This window comes from Zeus faber, assembly GCF_960531495.2.
Source record: "Zeus faber genome assembly, chromosome: 15".
Classification (NCBI taxonomy): domain Eukaryota; kingdom Metazoa; phylum Chordata; class Actinopteri; order Zeiformes; family Zeidae; genus Zeus; species Zeus faber.
In genome coordinates, this window is record NC_137194.1 from 19,405,892 (window position 1) to 19,429,298 (window position 23,407).

The 23,407-nt window shown below is 46.8% G+C and overlaps 1 protein-coding gene across 1 annotated transcript in view; it reads left to right on the top strand.

Moving 5' to 3' along the window:
- Positions 1–1,520: 1,520 nt before the first annotated feature.
- The window catches only part of LOC307241364 (signal peptide, CUB and EGF-like domain-containing protein 3), a gene marked incomplete at both ends in the record, with an annotated part of 66,079 nt that continues 44,192 nt past the window's right edge, over positions 1,521–23,407 (top strand). Inside the window, 2 exons of the mRNA XM_080015420.1 lie at positions 1,521–1,626; positions 20,621–20,743. Of these exons, the coding sequence (XP_079871546.1) occupies positions 1,521–1,626; positions 20,621–20,743 (229 nt within the window). The remainder of the gene's footprint in view (positions 1,627–20,620; positions 20,744–23,407) is intronic.

The window sequence follows — 23,407 nt, forward strand, 5'->3', positions numbered from 1 at the left end:
CTCACATCTGGGTTGTTCAGACACATGCGTTATTCTGAGCCAGGAGCAGAAAGGACACGCGGGATGGAGAGGGATGGAGATTGATGGAGAGGTGTGGAGGTTGGTCGGCATCACCCGCAGGCTCTGGAGCTCAATACTCAGCAGAGTTTTTACTATTATTATGCGGCCATGATCCTGACATGGCTGTTATGGCTGAGGTATTAACTCTCCAGAATTTAGTTCCCAGTCGTGAAATGGTCATGGTCACACATTAGATAAATAAATACATACATACATACATACATACATACATACATACATACATACATACAAACGTACATACATAAAAAAATTAAAATTAATAAAAAAACTATATATATATATATATATATAGTTTTTTAATGTCGTAAAACCTCTATCCCCTAACCCCTATCCAAGAAGTAACATCAAACTGATGTGGTTCTGTATTGTGGGGCACACAGGGAATCTATAGCACAAAATTGTTGTTTACAATACAATGGGATATCATTTTAATCAATTAATTATTGAATAATATTATAATAAATAATAGTAATAAATAATAATGCGACATTTAAAACTAAGAATAAATTAAATTTCATATCATCACATCTAACATACTATAATCAAATATATTAAAATAAATAATACAGTAATATAGAATATATAAAAAATATGTAATTATACAAATATATGAATAATGTAAAGAAATACGAACATACTGTATGTATTGTGTGTCTGTGCGTGCGTGCGTGCGTGCGTGCGTGGGTGGGTGTGTAAAATCACGCAGTGGAGGTGAAACAGCCTTTGACAAGACGGTACTCTGCGGTCATTCAAAGTTATAAAATGAATAGAAAACAAAACACAGGCGCGGCTCGGAAAGTGCGCAAGTGGCGCAGATCCGGCGACGGCGCACGTGGAGTCCGTCGGGCCCTGCGTCCAAGGGAAGCCGTGGCCATGGCAACAGCCCGGGCCCTCCACACAACCGGCGGTTGATGGTTAAAATAATAACTACGAAGAACAAAAAAAAAAAACAAAAAAAAAACGAAACAAAGATCACAGCAAGTAGGTCTGAGCAGGGGAGAGCAGCAGCGAATCGCCGTCTCTCCTCCCCCTTCACTCCATCCCTCTCCCTCTCTCCCTCTCTCTCCCCCTCTCTCCCTCTCTCTCTCTCTCTCTCTCTCCCTCTCTCTCTCCCTCTCTCTCTCTCCCTTTCTTAAATTGACATTGCTCCGGGTCCAACATGATCACAGAGCAGCGCCGGTCCATCCTCCATCCAGACCACTGGGAACTAACGCGGGCGTGAAGGGGAAGGAGCGCAGAGAGAGAGAGAGAGAGAGAGAGAGAGAGAAGGAGAGAGAGAAGGAGATCAGTGCCACGGACTAATCCATATCTTGAATTAAAACCACCGGATCCCCCCGAAACTCTCTCTCCCCCCCCCACGCACACACACACACACACACACACACACACACACACCCCGCCAGCACCACCAGCACCACCAGCTTTCTGTCGGGATGATCATGTACGCGCACGCCGTGGTCCGCGCGTCCCTTGGATTAGTCGCTCTGTGCCTGGTCGCCTTTGTCCAGCAGCCGGCCCGGGCTTCGGGAAGTCGGAGCGCGCAAGGTAAGTTTCACTCCCCTCACCGGGGGGACGTTTCCGAGCCTTTATCAGCTTCCATCCTCACCGTGAGCGCCCTCCCCACCTCCCCACCCCGCCGCCGCCGCCGCCGCCGCCGCCGCCGCCGTCGTCACAGCAGTTCAACTTGAGACGAAGTCACATAGCAGCGGTTCTCAACCGAGGGTCCGGTGACCGCCTCGGGGGGGGGGGGGGGGGGGGGGGGGGGGGGGGTCCACGGTCCCCACGCAGCAAGAATGATTAATAGTTCAACTTCACCGTGAGAGAAGGTGCTAAACTGACAGTTTCGGTTGTTGCTGCACTGTTGTCCCCCAAACTGGGATTTTGGACTGAATCATATCTCACAATTATAAATCTGCTCAGCGTGGGAGACCACATCTTAGGGAATGTAGTCCGTGCTCAAATTTCCAATTGAGGATCACTGATTATCCAAACATTTGACAGTCACCGTCACGTCAAATAAAAACAGACGCTTGTTTTCCACTGAACTCAATGTGCCGAATGACTTGAACGTTGCCCCTCATCATATTAGTGGATAATTACTTAAGGGACTAGTGGAGGAACTTCATCCAGCCAAATTGCCTAAAATCACAAACACATTTCTCGTTTAGCTACGTATATCTGGCTAAAATGTGTCTATGAAAGTAACCAAAGCTCGGCAAATTAATTTGGAACTCATTTTAACGTCGAATGCGCCGTCCGAGTGCGATCGAGGCCCTCATTCTTCTCAAAGTGTCTGTTTTGGCTTCACAAAGTCACTCAGTGGCTTTTTGTTATGTCTGGATCCTTTGCCAAAATGGGGTGGGTGGGGGGTGGGGCGGGGGTGGCGGGTGGGCAGACAGGTAATTTCTATCCTGAGCCCGTCACCGTAGCCTGGAGGAAAACCGTCCTCTTGATCTTCACACGGCATCCACAGCGCGAACAGTTATGCTCCGTGGGCCGTCCTGCGGTTCACTGTAATGGGGCCATCAGGAGGTATTTGTCACCACCGAGACAAGTATTTGACACCAGGCTGCAACACACACGGAGCCCCTGCAGCCTCTCTGTCAAAGACACCGCAGGACAATACCATCTTGTCTGGGCGGGCGGCCCCCCACCCCTCCCCAGTCTCGTGTGGAAACCACGAGGACTAGAAAAAGATCAGGGCAAGTCGAAAGACAGACGCCTAAATAGGCCACGACGGCACGGCAGTGGATACGCTATTTCAGTCATTCATTTGTTCACCCGTCCCGGGAACCGCCGTTTGCATTTTTGTCGACCCAAAAATGCCGAAATCGGTCGGAGGCTCATCCCCGGTCCGTGCGTGAGAGTTGATTGTGCTTGGTGATGATTCACACACAATAAGACATCCCCTGGGCTGTCAACAAGGCAAAAAAAAAAAAAAAAAAAACATAGAGAGAAAGGGGGTGGGTGACTATTTTGCATCCTGGGTGGTCTACCCCCACTTGTGGGAAAACCCAATATTTACATTTTGCAATTAGAACTACTTTTTCCTCACTTCATTTTCTGCAATATCGATGACACGTTTGCCGGCCTGGAATTCCGCCGGGAAAGCGTCCCGGCACCTGTCGCGGTCGCCGTCCCAGCGGGAACGCAACCTCGGCCGTCGTGCTGCGCCTGTCGCTCTGTTTGAGAGACAACGTGACAGCCGGGCGAAGTCCTTGTGCCCGATCCTGCAAAATATTGGGAGTTGGGCGGCGGGCGGTAGGGTTGCTGTTGATAACAGGTTTATGTTTGTGGGAGTGGTGTGGAGAAAGAACAATGAGTTCATAAAAAATGCTGCACAATTTGCCAGGTCAATATTTATTCAACACAGATGTTGCTCCACGGCGCCGTTGTCTTTCATCAATGTCAGGGAAATCGCTGCGCCGCGTTGCGGGCGTTAGTCATTACTCAATCAGAAGAGAAAGAAGCACGGAAGGCTGGAATTGGGGAGGAAAGATTAAATGGCGCGACGCAGAGAATGACAACGAAGGGAAAAAATGAACGTGAGGCAAATTGGCCGCATTCAGGGTCGCAGGCGCGAACACCCACAGAAATAGAAATATGTGCGGTGAGCGTGCGAGTGATGAGCAAGACTAGAAGAGAAGGAGGTAATTGCAAATCACTTTTTTTTTTTTCTTTTTTTTCTCCCAAAACGATTTGGAAAGTCCTCTGTAGTGCAGAGGTACCAAGGCAACGGTTGGTGCGGGGCAGACATGCTGCTGTGGCTGGCTGTGTTGGTGTAACCTCTGCTCCGGGGCCCGGGGGCCTGGGGGCCTGGGGGTCTGGGAGGCTGGAGCAGGGAGCAGGGCCAGCGCCAGGCAGGGCCACACTGTGGGAACCAAGCACACTCGGCAATATGAGGCCCAAGTGAAGGGAGGCTTACCTAGAGATGCTGCCCTCTACAAAGAGAGAGATGGAAGGAAAGACCCCCCGCCCCTCCTCCTCCCCAACACTCACTCACCCCTTTCCTTTTTCACCCAGCTTTGCTTTGTTTGCTTTGTCTTCGTTTCGTTTCCTTTACACTTAATGAAACTGCCGTGCCGTTCCCCTGTCGGCCCTAAGCTGTGGCTTAATTACATCCACTGTGTCACAGACCCAGCCGTCAGCCAGTTCTGCATTTCTATTTAAAAGACAGAATTATACCTGCATCTCCCTCCTCCGATTCACACTTTTCATCAGCCCTGTTATGGCCACACGTCGAAGGATGATTTTCTCTGTGGCTCTACCAGCCTGCATGTTTCTGTGAGAGCACACGTGATTTGCGCGGTTCTTTCTAAATCTCATTTTGGAAGCAGACGAGGACCGATTCGAGCTGCCGCCTCTCTCCACGCGTCTTTCAGCTCGAACCGCCCTAGTTGCCCTTGTTGTGTGGAGGCGCGACGTCGCAGCTCTGCCCTCTGATCAGCAGGGAGCCCCGCTGAGTTCTCTCGCCACAGCCGCGGCTTCCTTGACAATACCTTGAAGCGCCTCCGTCATCACTTCTCCTTCCGTGTTTTCGACTCGTGCGGTTTCTTGCGTCGCTCCCGAACCCCCCCCCCCCCCCCCCCCGACAATGACATTTTGTCGACCTGTTCCACTTATTCTCCGGGAGACTGGATTGTGCCTCGAAGCAAATTGTACGAGGAGAATGAGGGGCGCAATTTTGGCGCTCAAGTGATTTTCTATTTTGGATGCGGGAAATGTAAGCTGCATGTAGGTGGGAAAGAAACCCTGGAAAAGGCGTCATGTCTTTGCTTGAGATTTCTCTACGTTTTAGTGTTTTAGGGACCTGGTATGTGGGTGGAAATTGTTGGTGGCATGTGGTCACCCTTCTTTCTGTCCTGAATCTATGAACAACTGGGTGAAAGCTGATGAGCTAATGGCTGTAAGGCACTCCACCCCTTCCAGACAAATGTGGAAAAATACCCTCACCTCCACCAACACCCCCAACCCCCTACCCAGTTCCTGTGTAGCAGCCTCCCACTGTCACACCACTCTCCAGCAGCGTTCGGGGTGTGAGCAGCAGGTTAAGCCTGGGGGGTTGCCCTCGGTCAATCGCTGATGAGTGGGTGGAGATCAATCCAGCTCCACGCCAGCACTCAGCGCAGACACTTGGATGGAGTTTGCCTGACAAGTGGTGCCGCAATACCGCCGTACGTGTTGTTACAGAGCGTCCCGGTGAGCGGAGAGAGGGATTATTATCCCGGCGATACTTGAGTGGTGAAAGCACTTGATAACAGTCCTGTCCCGGAGTGGAGCGCGAAACCCGAAAGAACCGACTTTGATGGGTGCGCTGTGAGGACAAGGGGAAGGTGCACGCCTGCGATGAGTGATACGAGACGGTGTATTAATGATTGCACTTAGAGGGAAGAAGTGCTCTCACTCCCACCCCGAAGAGGGCTCCATTACAGACAAAGGTTAATTTCATATAGGTGAAGAGTGGTCCACCTAGTTCCCCCACCACCTAGAGTGGTGGGGGGGAAAAAAAAAAAAAGCCATGCAATGGGTTTCTCCTTTGCACTTGGGTGCAAAGTCTTGCGAACAGTTTGGGTGCGGACGAGCCAGAGCTGCATATAATGTCTGTTCGGTGTTTACATGCACATGTGAAAGCTCTGCAGTTCGGCACAGGATGTGATTCAGTGGATCCTCATGTTGACCAGTTGCTTGTTTTCATCCTGCCTCCAGGAATGCAAAACCGAGGAGGTTTTTTCTCCTGTGAAACTGAACACCCAAAGATCAGGAACTCTCGACCCTTCTCACTCGAAAATGCAGGGATACCTTTTTTGTAGTTCACTTTGTTGAGCGCAATCAGCCTCAAGTCATGTGCCTGTGTGTTTTGATAGGATTTCTCCTCTTCTCATTTCAGCATATCCCTCTTGAACTTTTACATGTAATTGTGTCAGTGTTGTGAGGACGACTTTAGGATGATTTATTCCATATCTCGATACGGGGCCATGAGCCATGACTAATGCCACTACATATTTCTCCCGACCGCCCAAGGGAGCCAATCAACTATTACCTTCTAAATTCATCGCATAGCCCTTCTCACGCCGGTATCGGAAATCCTCTTTATCAGCAACCCGCGGGCCTTCCTGACCGCTGTATTTCACCTCCATTTAGAATTGTTTCGCTGCTGGGAAAGCTGTAGCGTTCACGTTCACCTGGGGGACCAAACCCCTCGCTGAGCAGACATAAGCCGCCGTCGGATACGCAAAACCGATATCTGGATCAAACGGCCGCGCATTCCAGTGAAGACGCTCTTGGGTAAGAATAGCGATTGTGGAAACTATCCACGCCATCTCTGGCTTTGGGGGCAGATTTATTTATCGGGCGGGAGTGTAAACACTATCGCGAAACCACACTATTCCCCCCGCGCCCCCCCCCTCCCGATACTCTGAATAACTCTTCGACAACTCCCCAAACTCCCCATCCCGTTCCCGTCAGATCCCTCTCTCTCTTCCTCGCTCTTCTTCTCGCTTCGTGACTGGCTTTTGTTCTCTGTGCAAATGCGGAGGCGCCGGCGCCATCCCCGGTCGGATTTTGGGCGGGCGGGGGTGGATTGAGTCAGAGTCGAAGCTGCGCCGCAGCCCTGGAGCGGTGACGGGCAGCTGAGGCCGCGCCGTCCTTCTTCGGAAATCAAGGTCCTCCCCTCCCGCCAAGCCAGCGTTTCTGACCGCCTCCATTGTTCACTGGGTGTTTCAGAAGAGTATTCTGTAGATATAGGAAGGTATACCCTTTTCAAAAGTTCCGCTGGCATTGGGCCTGCCGTTGGTGCCAGGGCTTCACCCCCCCAGCACCCCTGCTCCCACCAGAGAGCCCTGGGCTTGAAGGATGTATCTGGGAGGTCAGCGAGGGACGTCATTAGGCCAGTCTGTGGTGGTCAGTGTTGTTGGAAGGGGGGGCGGGGGGTGTGTGTGGGGGGGGTGGGGGGGTGGGGGGGGGGGTCGGGGGGGGTCGGGCGGAGGCGGGGGGAGGCAGAGAGAGCCTTGTTTACAGACTGCGTGTGTTTACATTCCTGATGGTGAGCGCCAGCTTTAGGGACTGCTGGAAATGAAAGGAAATGCTCTTATTCTGCTTAGTAATGGAAAAATCCAACCCAATACATCAAGAAACCCAGATGAAAAAGAGCAAACATATTTGTTTGGTGGGCTCCGGCCAATTTTCTCTGGGTTAATACAGAGATGACTTCGCGGATGAATTTTGGAACTTCCTCTCCTGGTCGGAGGCCTGGGAAAAACCCGCGCAGGCCGGCGACACTGTCACACCTTGCGAGAGGAACAGGCGCGCTCATTGAAGACTAAAGTGGGCTTTGTGTCGTAGCGTCATTTAGAAAAAGAGCAGTCTTCCATGGCTTTGTCGTTTCAAAATACATTTTTGGGGGGGGGGGGGGGTTGGCTCAGGTAACTTTGGTGTGTGTTGGAAGCAGGAGCGGGACAGTTTGATCGCTTCACCTTCCCCTAAGCCCCCAGGCGGGCAGGGGAAAAACTCCCAAAAATCTGGAGGAGTGAGTGCTAGTCTTTTTTTATTGCTGTTTACAGATTTTCTACCTGGCCAGCCAAATACAACATGTCATTTTCTTTGCCGAAACAGTGAAGCTACTCTTGTGAAACAATGAAAAAGGAAACGCACAAACCACCTTACGTATTCCAGAAAATACCTGGGCTTATTAAAAAACAACACAACAAAATAAAAGGGTTTATGAAGGGATACATTATTGTATATTCATACTCATGTTTGTTGGGGTTTTTCCTTGCAGTCATAAAGGGATTTCTCACATGAATCGAACTGTGAAAAACACTTGCCAACTAAGTGTGAGAGTTTTCCTTCTTGGAGCTGGACTTATCTTATTTATGCAGAACATGAGCGAGCAAATTGTGGTTGGTTGACACAGTGATGGGTAAAAATCGCCAATCGCAATTTTTTTGAAGAACGTTAGATTTGAATATTTATTTTTCTCTTTTTTCTCACCCTCACATTTATTCAAAGGGCCAATCTGCATTGATCTGTGGGCCGTATGTGGTCCGCAGGCCACCAGTTGAGTAGGCCTGATCTAGAGGAAAAGCAAGAAACCTTGAGGGTCCGTGGTTTTCAAACACAGTTACAGGGATTCCCCGGCCAGAATGGCTCAACAAGCGATGGTGCTAATATGCGGCGATACAAATGTAGTTACAGTGAAGCGACAATATCATCAGTGCTTGAAGTGGGGGAAAAAGTGCTTGTACTCCCCTTACTCACATGTTGACGTGTGTATCGGCAGAAATATAAAGAAATATATAAAATGATGGGTCCGTTTGCATTCTGATCACTCTTCACCCTGGCTGCTGCAAGTGCGTGTAGGCTGTGACGTGTGTGTGTGTGTTTGCTGTGTGTGTGTGTGTGTGTGTGTGTGTGTGTGTGTGTGTGTGTGTGTGTGTGTGTGTGTGTGTGTGTGTGTGTGTGTGTGTGTGTGTGTGTAAAATCTGCTGCATTCCACTGAAGTGGAACTCGGATCTGTTCTTGTACTTTGAAAAAGTGTAAAGGAACTTGCGGTACCGCGGACGGTGCACAATGTTCCCTTTGTATAGGTTTTCATTTGAAAATATGTGGACAATGTCCACTGTCGGGACTACCGACCCGAATGACAGATTTCCGAGTTCTTGTGGAACGCAGCATCGCCTCCCGCCGCTTCTCGACCTGATGCGGCAGCGGCCTTCACTTCACAACTAGTTAAATAGTTAATGAGTGAAACGAGCTGTTATTTGGGCAGGCAGGTCGGCATTCTATGGTGGCGACGTGGACCCATGGGGCTCAGGGCGGCAGGGTCCTTGATATTGGAAGGACGCGTTCGAGGACATTCAAGGTTCAAAGCCGCGGCCATGGAAGGAGGTTGCACTCCATAAAACCCAAGTCACTCACATGCGGCCGAAAGAGACGTGATGGTGAGCTACAACCACCAGAGAAATGGAGAAACTAATCCCAGCAGCCGGGTAAACTAAAACAAACTAATTGAAATATCTTCAATACTTATGCTTGTTACATATTTTTTAAGCAATTTTTTTTTATTTATTTTGCTACTGTGCGGTAAAGTTTCACTGCAGAGCCCTGTTCAAATGTTCCAGACACTTCGTACGGTAGCCGTGTCCTAAGAATAAAACTTACTTTTGGGTTACGGAATACCTGCTTTATTACCCTCATTCAAACAAAGTGTGATTTGTTCTCAGAAAGATGGGCCAGCCATTAAAGAAATATGTTTGTATATGAAAAAGAAATGCCTAAGGATGAATAAATGAAACCGTCTTTAAATAATCCCAGTAAATTAAGCGTGATTGAGAATTTGTCAGGTAATGCTGGCTCCACGACTCACACAGAGAACCATTCACTTTGCGCCCGTAATTTGACAGGAAACGGCTCAAAATATCACACTTGGGCCGTAATTGCCATGTTGCCATCTTTTATAGTTGGTACTGTATCTGGCAAATGAATGTAATGACTGTGTGCATGGGCGAGAGTGTCATGTCAGTTAGCTCACGCTCTATAAATACGAGCTGTACGGCAGCTTTAAGTGCCACCGTTCCACCGTGTAAAATATCCTGCATGAGGGCAAGAAGTCATAAACTCTGGAGGACACAAGCCAGGAAGTGTGGAAGAAAAAAAAAAAAAAGAAGTCCTTGAAAGGTACAATTCAACGTCTAGTTGCCTTTCCCCTGCAGGAAATCGTCACAGATTTCACCGGATAATCAGGAATGTTTTGACAAGTACTTTGATTCAGTGGAACACACTCTGGTGCATCTTGTCACCCTCGTCTCTTTTTCTCGGTATTAACACGGTGATTCACCTAATTGCCGAAATAAGTGTTTCCTCCGGGGGCCGTCGGGAGGTCTGTGAGTCACACTCCATTAGGACCGCACATGCCGAAGCGATGGCTCCGACGCGATGCTCGAGCTTTGATCCGAGATGTAGGGAATGACTCGGAGCCGGGGAGTCACCCTGGGAGACGAGCTCCCGACGAGACGTGACTTGACATCCTGCATCGCGCGTTCACCGCCGTCTCCCCAACGCAACGCTTGCAGGTGCAGAATGCAAAGCGACGCTTCTGCTCTCCACAAGGTCCCTGTCGCACGAGACATTCACTTAGACTTGTAAAAGTATACTGAATCGGCATTAAAAATGCAAAATGCATGAATATAGTTGGGTTGTAGTCTTGAATATGCATTTTGGGAGCATTAAAAAAGACGGAGCAGTGAGTGAGGCCGCCCTCGTTCCTTTGGAAGTCAATGGAATGAATACTTCTCACATGTGACTTGGGTCGATTAAACAGGGCGTGATGGTTAAAATAGATAAAACATGAAGGCTGCCCCGATGAAAGACTCGGGGAAGGGATTTTGGCACGTGCACAATGAGGACGCTGCCATACCTTCAATTGCTTTTCTTGCCTCCTCTGAGGCTCCACGGTGCAAAGAGAGAACCCGGGTTGGGAGCTGCGACCGTTTTTTGTTTTTGAAGTCCCGCTCGGCGGTCGTGGTTCCTAAACATTAAGAGCGCATGAAAGATGAGTGTAAATAGCCCAAATGGAAGCAGTCGATATTTTTATTCGCAACTTTTCAGAAGCTTGCCGGACAACCGGCAGTCTGTCTCTTCATTAGGTGGAGGAGACTCGGGGCTGGGGCGGGCAAAGATGTTAAATTCTGCACTTATGTTTACATCCACATCAAATCATCAAATTCTTTTTTCATCTTTTTTTTTTTTTTTTTTCTTTGGTAAACTAGTCTATTGACCTGCGTGGGCTATAAACAGAATGGATGTAGGATGCGGTGGTAATACACGTGTTGCCGGCGGTGGTGCCAGATGACCTTGCTGTGATTGTCCGTGACCCCAATATCAATATTGGACGGATTCCCTTAAGGGCGTCTTATCAAAACTCTTTCATGAATAGAGGTTTCCATTTCACTGACATGTTTCCTCAAGATCATTTACCCGTTTTTTCAGGTTATTTATTTAATTATTTGGTGAAGGTTTTGCGTTGGGTTGGTTATTGGTTGGGTCTTCTTTGCTCATTTTAGTTGCCAGCGCGTTTAGAAGTTTGAAATAAGTGGCTTCAAGGTGTTAGGTAGGGTAAGCTATTACACTCTGATATTCTGTGCCTCAATTATCCTGACCGTGGTCCTATCCTCCTCCACCGCAACCCAAACTACAGTGTAAGCGTTGTGCTTAAAGGGATAATTACAATACTTGTTCCCTTGTAATTATATGCAGTAATGCAAACACTTTGATCCCCGGAACACCTCTTAAGGAGTTGAACTTGGTGCCCTTACTCCTACGCAGCTAAAAGGCTGAAAAAAACCCCAACATATATAATTATTTTTTTTTTTCAATTATATTTACTCTTATGTAATACAACAAACCATGTAAATGTTCTTTTATGTCCCCAAAACATACACGGTATGTAAACACTGCGGAGGCCGTATTTTTGATCGTTAATTTGCCGGGAGCACAGGCAGGCAGTGTGAGGGTCCACCCAATGGGTGTCCCTGATCCGCCGGGTCTATTTCTGGATGTGAAGGAAGGGTGATGGGTTCGGAGAGCATGCTTGGGGCGCGAGCAAACAGCGAGGGTCTCACCGCGCAGAGTCAACACCACCCGGTGTTTGAACTGCACACCTTGGGTCCTGCGACTCTCCCACACACTCACACTCTCCCCTCTGAGTCCTATTCCTACCCGAGCCCCTTCGGCTGGCCCAGCTAAATACACTGCTTATCCCGGGGCCTTCCCATAAATCAGGGAGGAAAAGCACATCTGACAAGGTCTCACGTCCATGGCTAGCGGCCCTAAGCCAGAAGCTCTGGGACCTCTTTGGAACAAGGAGCAGAGATTCAGTCTGGACTAATGGCTTTTTCGCAGTACATTTCCCCTATAACCACCTGCGTGATACAATGTGTTCATCGTTAAAGTCAACCCTCTGTGATTATCATGCAAGGCCATATCAAATTTTATTTGACAGCTCACCTCATACTCACTTCTGATTGGTCAACGGCGCCAAACAACTGTCCGTTATTTCGGAAATAATGACTGTTGTCATAGGCAACCACAGTTTCACATTAATAACAGTAAATAGGTTAGTCATATGTAGGGCAACTTTTTTTTTTGTTTGTTTATGTTGTCGTTGGGCGCGGGGCAACGCTAAGCATACTAGTTCTGAAATCATTTAAAAATATTCCATCTCAGTGAGACCCTGCTCACCCTGTCGGGAGTTATTTAGCGATAATGACCGGCTGGCTGCATATTATTCCTGACGTTCCTCGCTTTTAGTGCGAAGTCCACGTTGACGACGCAAAGCTGCTGTTGGGCGTTAAAAGTAATTTATAAACATAAGACACAGGATAATTTCACTGTTTTCATCAAATTTGAAGGGGGCGCCATCCCTGACCCTGACTACCTCCCTCAGCAAACGAAGCGGTATCAGAACCAGCTTCGAGGGAGAGAAAATGTGGCTCGTTATTCGCCGTCTTTGCCAATTTTCCGAGGATATCCTTCTAGGTCAGTATTTCAGGGATGTCAGTGGGTTCAAGCGCAGACTCATGCCATCTGTGGCTTTAGTTTTCTGAAGTGCCTGGACGAGAAGCAGAGTGAGAGTTGCAACAGCAATATCCAACGTGACACTCTCCCCGGAGGAAATTGTTAAAATGGTTGAGTGTTTCCCAACATCGCTTTCTTCCCTTTTGGTTTTGTACTTTTGACTTTGTTTATTCACAACGCCGCCCCCCCCCCCCCCCCCCCCCCACACACCCCCACCCCGTCTCTCTCACTCACTCTCTCTCTCTCTCTCTCTCTCTCCGAGAACTGACTTCCAACTTCTGCTGCCTAAACTTGTTCCCCACTTCTTTGATACATCAACACAAAAGAATGAAAGAAACACAGCGTGAAAAAACAGGCTTTTCATCTTTCGGTATGAGTCAATTACCAGGGCAGCGGCACTGAATGCCTTTATTTTATTTTATTTTTTCCCCTTCACGGGCATCCAAAAGAATGTCCTCTGGACTGAACCGTAGGACGTATCGATTGTGACATGTTTATTTTCACGGCGGAGGCATTTAGGAGTCTGAATAAGACCGGAACGCCCGGGCTGTTGTTGCACATGTGTCCGCGGGAACGCTCCCAACAACCTGAATGGGTGGCTCTCTAAACAAACGCCTCGTCTCCGCCGTTAATTCAACGGGATCTGAAAAAAAAAAAAAAAAAAAGTCACTCATTATACTATCGTGCGCTGTGCGTGGATGTGGTTTTCGTCCTGACCTGGGGTGCCCCCCGCGCGTCTTATCACAACTTAACTCCGCTTCGCCCAAATTCCCAAAGTGTGCGAGTCGGTGTGGGTGTTACGGTGTGTCCACTTCCCCCGATCTCGGGGAAATATACAACGCTGTATAAAGTATCACGGCGCCGGCTGGAATATTAGGCTTGGCTTTGTCGGTGTAAGGAAAGGGATTAGTTTTTGTAGACTTTGGTTTTAAATTATTTTCCCGCGTCAGGCGAAGGGGACGCGTGGTGTTGCCGTAGCTGAGGCAATGCAACAAAGTTTGATCTACTTTGGCAGCGGGAGATAGAGACGCCCGAAAAAAAAACTTGGAAAACACGGCCAATTTATTGTTTAAAAGGGATTTTCGTTATAAGGCGTAACCGTATTTTTCTGAGATAGTGTGTATGAAAAGATACGCCAATAAAATAAAGGGAAGTGATGGCGCCAGATTGGAACGACAATAAAAGAAGGGACGAAAAGAGGGAACGCTTGCTTCTCTTTTAAATGAATGTGACATACCACAGACTGTCAATAAGGTGTTATGACTAATACCTCCACTATTGGAAAACTCTTCCTCACAATAGCTTTTTTTCGGGGAGGGGGGGATGCCTTGCCGTGTCTCTCCTCCCGGGAATATTGTCATTGTGAATCAATACCTGGCTGACGTCACTGAATTGCTTTCACGGCGTCTTGACGTGAGAGATGCCGCTGCGGTTACCTGCCGTGTGTACCATGTGTTCTCTCCGCGGATGTTTGTCCATACGAACAGGAACGTAAGAGAGTCACGACGTACATCAGCCCCCGGACGCGTTTCAGTTTTGAGTTTTAACCCTAACCCTAACCCTTACCCTAACCTCCTCCCCCCGTTGTGGGAGCGGACGTGTCTTCCAGGTCCTGGGCGATGGGGTCGATACGCTAAGCCCCCGCCGAGGCCCTGTGATAAGAGTGGATGTTGGAGGCTGTGTAAACCTTGTTAAGCCGCCCCTTCCCCTGTGTGTCAGGGGGGGTAATGCCAAACACCTGGACTGGTTAACTGGGATCAGGTGGGATCACCCCCCCGCCCCCCAAGGAACCATGTCTTTTAGTCAAATCCGTTTCCAGATTTATTGCCGCGCGTTCACCCTTCCACCCAAGTGGGACTTCAGGCGTCATTTTGATGGGAAAAAACTGTTCTGAACTTTGTTTTACCAATGGGTCCTACTGAAATGACGTAGCTCATTCAAGGTGCTGAGCTTCCTTCCGTACCTTTGCTCTGAAGGTGAAATGTCCGTTGGAGGAGCGTCGTTCAATCAAAGGTCAGAGCACACCGATCAATAACGGAGGGTTTGCGCACGTGCTGGTTATCACGGGGCCGCTTGTTAAACAATCGGATTCATTTTGGCCATGGAGGTATTGCCATCTGTTCTATGTTCATGATAAATTGTACATATCTAAATCAGGGAGAGTTGAGCGATAGTTGAGCGAGCGAGTCGCAGCTGCTCCACACAGCAGCACTCGTTCTATTTTTAACGTTTTTAACCCGTTGATCGGAATTTATCTTGCCGATTTTACTAGTCTTTTACCATTTTATCACCGCCGCTTGCTTCCTATCGCATTACACTTAACTTACTGTTCTGGCTGCTCGCTTAGCTAGGCTCGTCTTTAGACTGATGGCTTAGCTAGTTAACTCAGCCATGCCAACTATGCCCTGTGAGGACTGTGTGCTACTCCAGAAAGCAAACATAAAGATTGCTGACCTCAAGGAGGATATTCGACTGCTTTCCGATGAACTGCAGAAGAAGGAATCTTCTTTGTCCAGCTTCGCGGGCATGGCTTCTGGGCAGTCCAGGAGGACTGCCTCGCTCAGTGCATCCATTCAGGACACAGTTCCGTGGGACCCCTCTGCTTGTTCACGACTTTCCTCCTGCTCGACATCTGGCCATCAGTCGTCCTGGGCAGAAGTGGTGGTCCGCGGTCGTGGGGGATACTGAGAAGGGGCTGCCTCACCACCTGGCCTAGGCCTCTCCGCCCACTTCGCGACCCTGTCTCCAGACCCTGCGGTCCTCCCAGCTGGTGTTCCTGCGGTTTGGACTCGTTCTGATCTAGACCCCTCTCCAAAAACGGTGGCTGCTGACACTGCAGCTTCTTCACCGCTGGTGGCTAGCACTGTTCGGGTGGGTCCCCATTCCACGTTGAAGCCAAATCAGCAGCCTTCATCTTGGGTAACGACCTCCTCTTCCCGTGCTAAGATCCTGTCTCATCCTCAGTCGGCAACTTCAACACACAGTGTGGAAACAGATTGTGCACCCTCCTGCCATGAGAACCCACAGCCGTTATCTCTTTATCCCCTCTTCTCCCCAACCACATTAACCATTGGGGACTCCATAATCAGGAACATCCGTTTCTTCGAGACAGCCACACATTGCTTCCTTGGAGCCAGTCTTCTGGGTAAGCTCCCGGGGCTGCTGCGCTCACACCTGTCTTCTACTAAACGTCTAACAGCTCACATGGTGTCAAGCAATACAGCTCGTCAGCAGTCTGAGCTGACCAAAAAGGATTTTAAGGACCTTTTTAACTTCTTAAGCAGTTGTGTAAAGTCTGTTCTTATTTCCGGTCCTATTCCCACACTGGCCCGTGGAGCAGGACGTTTCAGCAGAATCCCCAGCCTCCTTGCTTGGCTCCAGTCGGCCTGCAGAGCTCACAATATCTGTTTTATTAACAATTTTAATCTGTTTTGGGATGGTTTCTCCTCCTTCAGGACTGACGGAGTCCACCCCAACAGGCTGGGTAGCCCAATGCTAGCGGGCACCTTGCGACACGCTGTACTGTGCTCTCTACGTGACTGTTTACATCCCACAATCCCACCGCGGAACCTCCATCTCCGTCTACAGCGGCACCTCAGAGTACTGCCCCACTCCCTACGAGCTCCCCCGACTGGTTTTATTCGTCATTAACCCTCTCACTAGGCAAGACCATACAGACCATTATTGGGGACAGGGCCTCCTGTTCGCACTGCACAGCTAAAGGTGGAAACAGAAACAACCTCTCTTACTTGGGTCATCGTGGTGCGTGCGTTGGGAACCTCCGTTGGCTGCCTCGCGCCTCTACCTGCTCTGCTGCTCTTCTGCCTTCGCCAGTCAAGATGGATCGGATAAATGTTCGGCCTATTGGTAACAAGTCATTTGTCCTCAATGATTTATTTTGCACTGAAAGTATAGACTTAATGTTCCCGACTGAAACACGGCAGTAGAATATGGGTTATTCCCATCTCGAACTTTGTCCTACAGACCGCTCTTTTATCAGCACGCCCCAGCTGACCGGTCGTGGTGGTGGACTTGCAGTAGTTTTTAAGAACAAGTTCACATGCCAGATGGTGAGCGCTGAGTCTTATTGTTAATTTGAATTGCAAATATAATCGGTGGACTAACCCTATTTATTGCATTTTAATTTACCGACGACCAGGCCCAATCGGCTCCTTCTTATCAGATTTTGCTGATTTTTTATCATCGATTACAGTGGACAGTCATAATGGTTGGCGATTTCAATCTTCATATTGATGATACTTTGTGTAACACTGCCTCTGAATTTCTTAATCTCTTTCCTCAGTCCTTTTATGCATTTTATGCAACACGTATCTGGCTTTACACCCATGGGAGGGCACACCCTGGTCCTCGCTTTTACACATGGTATAGATATTGAACTTAGGATTTATTTGTCAGTGACCACAAAATGTATTTTATTCTATATTTGAGTCTCAGCCTTCTCTGCATATGAGACACACCCGTTTCTTAATTGAGGGTGCAGCTGTTAATTTCTCCATGATATTTGACAGCAATCATATTGCTTTAAAGGATGGCGATGTGAAGTCCAATCATTTAACACTCTCTGCTCCTCGGTGCTGGATAAAGTGGCTCCTCTCAGAAAGATCCCCTCCATAAACCCATCCCCATGGATAAAAAAGACCGATCCTGTCTCCGGAGTTTAAGGCGCAAATGTCGGATGAACGAGCGCTTGTGAAAAGCCACGAGGCTTGAAGTACATGGGTTACACCTCAAAAAACTTATGGGTATCTTCAATAACATGGTGAAGACTGAGAGATCTTATTTCTCAAATCTTATATCTTACAGCAAGAGAAATCCTAAGTCCTGTCTGATACGTTTCTCTGGGCATCTATTTTATAGATAAGGTATTATTATTAGGGCAAACATCTTACGCTTCTCCAGTCCACTCATTAGTGGTTATTCTAACACACCCATCACGGATTCCTTTTGTTCTGTTTTTTTAAATGATATTACGGCATTTTCAGGAAAAATGAAACCCTCTTCGAGCCCACTAGATGTCCTCTCTGTTTTTAAAGGCTTTTAAATGTATCGGTCCCTGTTTAGTGACTATGATAAACCACTCTCTTTCATCAGGGTGTGTTGCCAGCTATTTTAAGCAGGCCATTGTCCAACCTTTATGGAAGAAACCAAACCTGGACCCCTCCCTGCCAGAGAACTGTAATGTAGGACTATTTCTAAACTCAATTTCTTGTATAACATTTTAGAAAAGGTTGTGGGTTTGCACAAGGATTTGAACAGGGTGTTGGACAAATTCTGGTTTTCTTAAACTGCACTGCACTGAAACCCTTAAGGTTTCAAATGATATCCTAGTGGCTGCAGATGCTGGACAGTGCTCGGTTTTGGTTTTATTAGACCTTAGCGCAGCATTCGATACTGTTGAACACCTAATGGGCATGTGTGGGGCTGCATTGGAGTGATTCTGCTGCTATCTCACAGATAATCTCAGTCTCTATAGGTGAGTTTGTTTCAGACACTGCTGCTCTGTCATGTGACATCCCCCAGGGTTTGGTTGACATTGATCAGGTGAAGGGAATAACATTGATCAAGTTGTTCCAATGGCACCTGTCAAGGGGTGGGATATATTAGGCAGCAAGTGAACAGTCAGTTCTTGAAGTTGATTTGTTGGAAGCAGGATAAATGGCCAAGCGTAAGTATCTGAGAGACTTTGACAATGGCTAAACTGTGATGGGTCGATGACTGGGTCAGAGCTTCTCCAAAATGTCAGGTCTTGTGGGGTGTTCCCGGTATGCAGCAGTTAGTACCTACCAAAAGTGGTCACAGGAAGGACAACCAGTGAACCGGCAACAGGGTTATGGGCGCCTATGGGCTCATTGATGTGCGTGGGGTCCGATCCCACAGAAGAGCTACGGTAACACAATTTGCTGAAAATGCTGCTATGTTAGAAAGGTATCAGAACACACAGTGCATTGCAGCTTGCTGCGGATGGTGCTGCATAGCCGCAGACTGGTCAGAGTGCCCATGCTGACCCCCTGATCCAATACAACCCCTACAATGAGCACGTGAGCGTCAGAACTGGACCATGGAGCAATGGGAGAAGGTGGCCTGGTCTAATGAATCACGTTTTCCTTCTACATCATGTGGATGGCCGGGGCTAGGATCCGAATCGATCGAGCATCTGTGGGATGTGCTGGAACAACAAGCCCGATCCATGAGGGCCCCACCTCTCAATTTATAGGACTTAAAGGATCTGCTGCTAACGTCTTGGTGCCAGATACCACAGGACACCTTCAGAGGTCTTGTGGAGTCCATGGCTAAATGGGTCAGAGCTGTTTTGGCGGCACCAGTGGAATCTACACAATATTAGTGATTATTAGTGGTGGTTTCAATGTTGTGGCTGATGGGTATACATGCTTTCGCTAGAACAGATTATCAAGTAGTTTCAGCAATATCTCCTATCATCTGTACACTGATGAAATCCAGTTACATTTCTCCTTAAAAGCTGATGAGCTTGATGGACTTTATTGAACAACTGTTTAAATGCAATTCTGAACTGGATGGCAAATAACCTTCGGCAGCTAAATGCAGATAAAACGGATGTCTTGATCAATGCTCCTGATAACCTTCACTCAGTGAGCAGAACCTTGGTGCCTTATCCTTGTCTCCTCGGGCTAGGTTACGTAATCTTGGTATGATTCTGACAAATCCATGAGTTTCGATGCTCATGTACTTAGGCTGAAACGATCATGATTCGTTCACTGAAGAAAAAGCCAAACTTAGGTCTGCTGTGTTAAGAGCTGAAATGGAAACACATGTTTTTATCTAATCACGTTTGGACTACTGCAATTCTCTTTTTACCTGCTTGATAAATCTTCCCTGGACCGTTTACAAACCGTCCAAAATGCCACTGCTAGGCTTTTCACACGACTCAGATCAGGTCACACATTACACCTATATAAACCTCTCGGCACTGGCTTCCTGTTCGTTTTAGAATATATTGTAAAATCTTGGTGCTTACGTATAGAGCCCTACATGACCAGGCTCCACATTACATCACGGACCTCCTGCACCGACACATTACATCACAGACCTCCTGCACCCACACACCACAAGCTGATCTCTTAGGTCCTCTGACCAGGATCTTCTAAGTATCCCTCAGACACGTTTTAAGACTCGGGGAGACTGGGCTTTCCAGACAGCAGCACCAAAGCTTTGGAATAGTCTCCTCATGAATCAGAGGTCTCTGGACTCCATGGACTAAAAAGTGGCTAGAAACCCATCTGTTCAGACAGGCATTTTGGTAGCATGTGGTTTTTATTTTTTATTTTTTATGTTTTCATTTGTGTTTGTCTCCCCTTGTGTGTTTTATCTATTTTTTTAACTTTGAATTTATTTACTTTATTGTGAAGCACTTTGTGACTGGTGTCTGTGAAAGGTGCTATATAAATAAACATCACTTACTTACTAAATAAGGGCGATATTGACAAAATCAAATATCACAATGTTTTTTTGACGATATTTTGGGGATGATTACTGGAGCTTTTGTAATATGTACACAAAATTAATATTTGAGAAATATTTAAGCAGAAAATGTCCTTACTTTACTGCAATGCAGCCTTAAAGACACATACTATATACATGTAACTATAATCGCAATACTATGATAACCCCATCCCATATCTAGTCTCCACTCTCAATATCAATATTATGTCAATATACAGTAGGGCCCAGCCCTGTTCTAAATTATACATTTTTTTGACACTGTGAGAACTCAGAACTTTTTGATTCTATTTTTCCAACCGATGTTGTCAGTGTTTGTGTCAGAGCTGTTTGTACTCACATGGTAGAATGGATTAACAAATTATGAATTCATATTTTTCCGAGTAAATGACACCGCCTTTCAAGTCCATTATCTAACGCTTCACTCCGTTCTCTCCTTCTCTCTCTCTCTCTCTCTCTCTCTCTCTAGATGTGGATGAGTGTGCAGAGGCGCTTGACAACTGCAGCATCGATGCCATCTGCCAGAATACCCTGAAGTCGTACAAATGTATCTGCAAGTCGGGGTATAAAGGCGATGGCAAACACTGCGAAGGTAAAAAAGAGCTCTCTCTCTCTCTCTCTCTCTCTCTCTCTCTCTCTCTCTCATTGCGAGGCTTCAAAGTAAATGTTGCGATATTTCGATCTGCCCTATCTCCTCCAACGCGCGCCCCCGACCCGCTGATGGGCGTGATGAGAGATCCCGTCTCATTAGGTCTGAAGGGGGGGGGGGCAGCCAGGTGCTCCTTTGTGACGAGACGACGCTGAGCCGTAAATTTCCGACACGTGCTGGAGAAGATTGCAGATGAAATGGAAGTCAAAAAGGTTCCCGCCAGACACCCGGTGATGTTTCCACAGCCAAAGCTGAGCGGCCTGACAGACACCAGCGTGTTTTTCTTTTTAGATGAACCAGAAAAGACCCCGGGGTCTGCCGGGTTTTCTAAGTCTTATTACAAAACCATATTTCGCGGGGTCGTTTTTCCTAACTATTATTATTCTTTAATTTACCCGACTATATGTTTTCAGTGGCCGCCTGCCCGTCAGTTATGGAAGTTTGCTTTATTGAATCTTTTGTGAAATATTATGTTATGCTGTGGATTGGATTACCGTTAGGCTGATGTCAGCAAATTCACCGGGGGCAGATCTTCTTTTTGGCCCCTTCAGTCCACGTTGTATCATCATGGGCTCTCATGTACTCAACCTCCGAGATCTGTCTTCAGTTTACTACAGAGGGATCTAGGAGACATGGTTATCAAGTCAACCAACAGCTCGGTAGCATTACATCTCTGACCGTCTGGCAGTATTTTGGCTTCAAACCAAATGATTGTCATCTTCGTGTTCGCATGATCTGAGGGATCTCGCTGGGGTCATGTTTTCTGAAGTATGGAACGAGTGCAAGCCAGTCTGCTAATATTACTTACTTTACTTCTGCCTTATCAAGTGCAGCAAAATGGGAAAAGCAATGTCAAAGGTGGTCGCAGTGCACTTTAGCTGCAAAGTGGACGGGTCATTGAATTTCACGGCCGCAATAGCATTTAATAAGCATGAATATGACAATAACTTGCTCTGAAATTCACATTTTCAGCAACAAGTTCTCATTTCCGCATCCTTCCAGATTTTCATTCTGATATGCATTTTTATCTTTACATGCATTTACCAATGACAAATGTTTTGTGGTAATAAGGTCAGTTTGCTTTATAAAGGACTGTCCAAATATTATGGAGAGGGAGGTCGAGTGAACATGACGCATTATGTGGACTTTGGAAATTCTGCTCTTCACCAGGTCACAATGCTGCAAAGATGATCCGGCTTTGGAAGTCCATATCCATGTTTTCCCACATGCCCTGGGATTTTTATCGCTTTTCAATACTGTCATGGATTGACGTCACAATGGTTCTGTCACTCTGGCATCAAAGGACATGAGATGAATTCTTCTGAATCGTAGAGTATTTGCTTCAGAATGCTCTGTATATTGTAGATATGTGGGGAAAAACACATAATATATAATGAGTATTGTGTGTATATACTCGTTTTCTCGAAACGTTTATTTGAACTGGCAAGAGAATTTGCAGTTTTAAAGCCAGATAAGACTTTTATTGGTTGCAAGACATTTTTATGCAAGCATCATAAAGGAAATTTAAACAACCTTGGCAGGTGTACAGTGAATTGGTGAGCGGCGTCCAGATTTCTGCTGCCAATTTATTTGCAATTCAACAATTTCCCTGACTAATTTATCTACCATCTTTTTGAATCAATGTTAGACATTTATGGGTTTTTATGTTGTTTTTGTACTTTTCATTTCATGGCTTTACTGGGTCTCACTTTGAGTAAAAGCTCAGATCTTTAAAGTGCTCATGAAGATGAAATGCAGCCTCGGATCCCCAGGCACGACCTTTCGCGTCTCGCTTCATGATCAAAGAACTGTCCAAGCCATAAGGATCTGAGATCTTGGTCAGAGTGGTTGGGCAGGAAAATTGCTACCCTTTTCCTCAAATCACCTCTTATTGTAACACATTCTTACAGACGCTATATATAAAAAGAAAAATATTATATATAATTGTCTTTCAACATTGTATTCTTGTTGTTTTTCCTCAGTCTCTAAACCTTGTATTAGATAGATGGATCTGGAAATTGCAGTATAACAACAGTTCAGTTCAAAAACTGAACTGTTGTAGGCAATAACAATATAGTAAAAACAATTGAAATAGCTCACCTAAAAATGGACTCAAACATATAAAAATTGCCAATATACAAAACAAACCTGGAAAATGAACCATAGTTACTTAATAATGACTTGATAATTACTTAATCCATGTCTATCCTAACCTATCGCTATGTTAATAATAATAATAATAATAATAATAATAATAATAATAATAATAATAATTATTATTATTGTTATTATTATTATTATTATTATTAATAATAATAATAATAATAATAATAATAATAAAATTGACTAACTAGGAATCAGACCAGAACGGAGAAGCAGAGAAGGTTAGTTGCTTGTTTTCTGTGCTGTAGCAGCGCTTTCCAGAAAGTGGTAAGGCAGAGTGTATTGTTTCAGTCCCATCCTTCTGCTGTCGGGTCCAGTTAGCTTCTGAGCTCAGGCAGCTGCAAAGACGACCTGGATCATTGGCACTAAATGGGCCAGTAAGTGCCGAGGAGCAATGTGCTGCGTTCTGGTTTAGCCTTGCCTGGGTCCCGATGGTCCAGAACC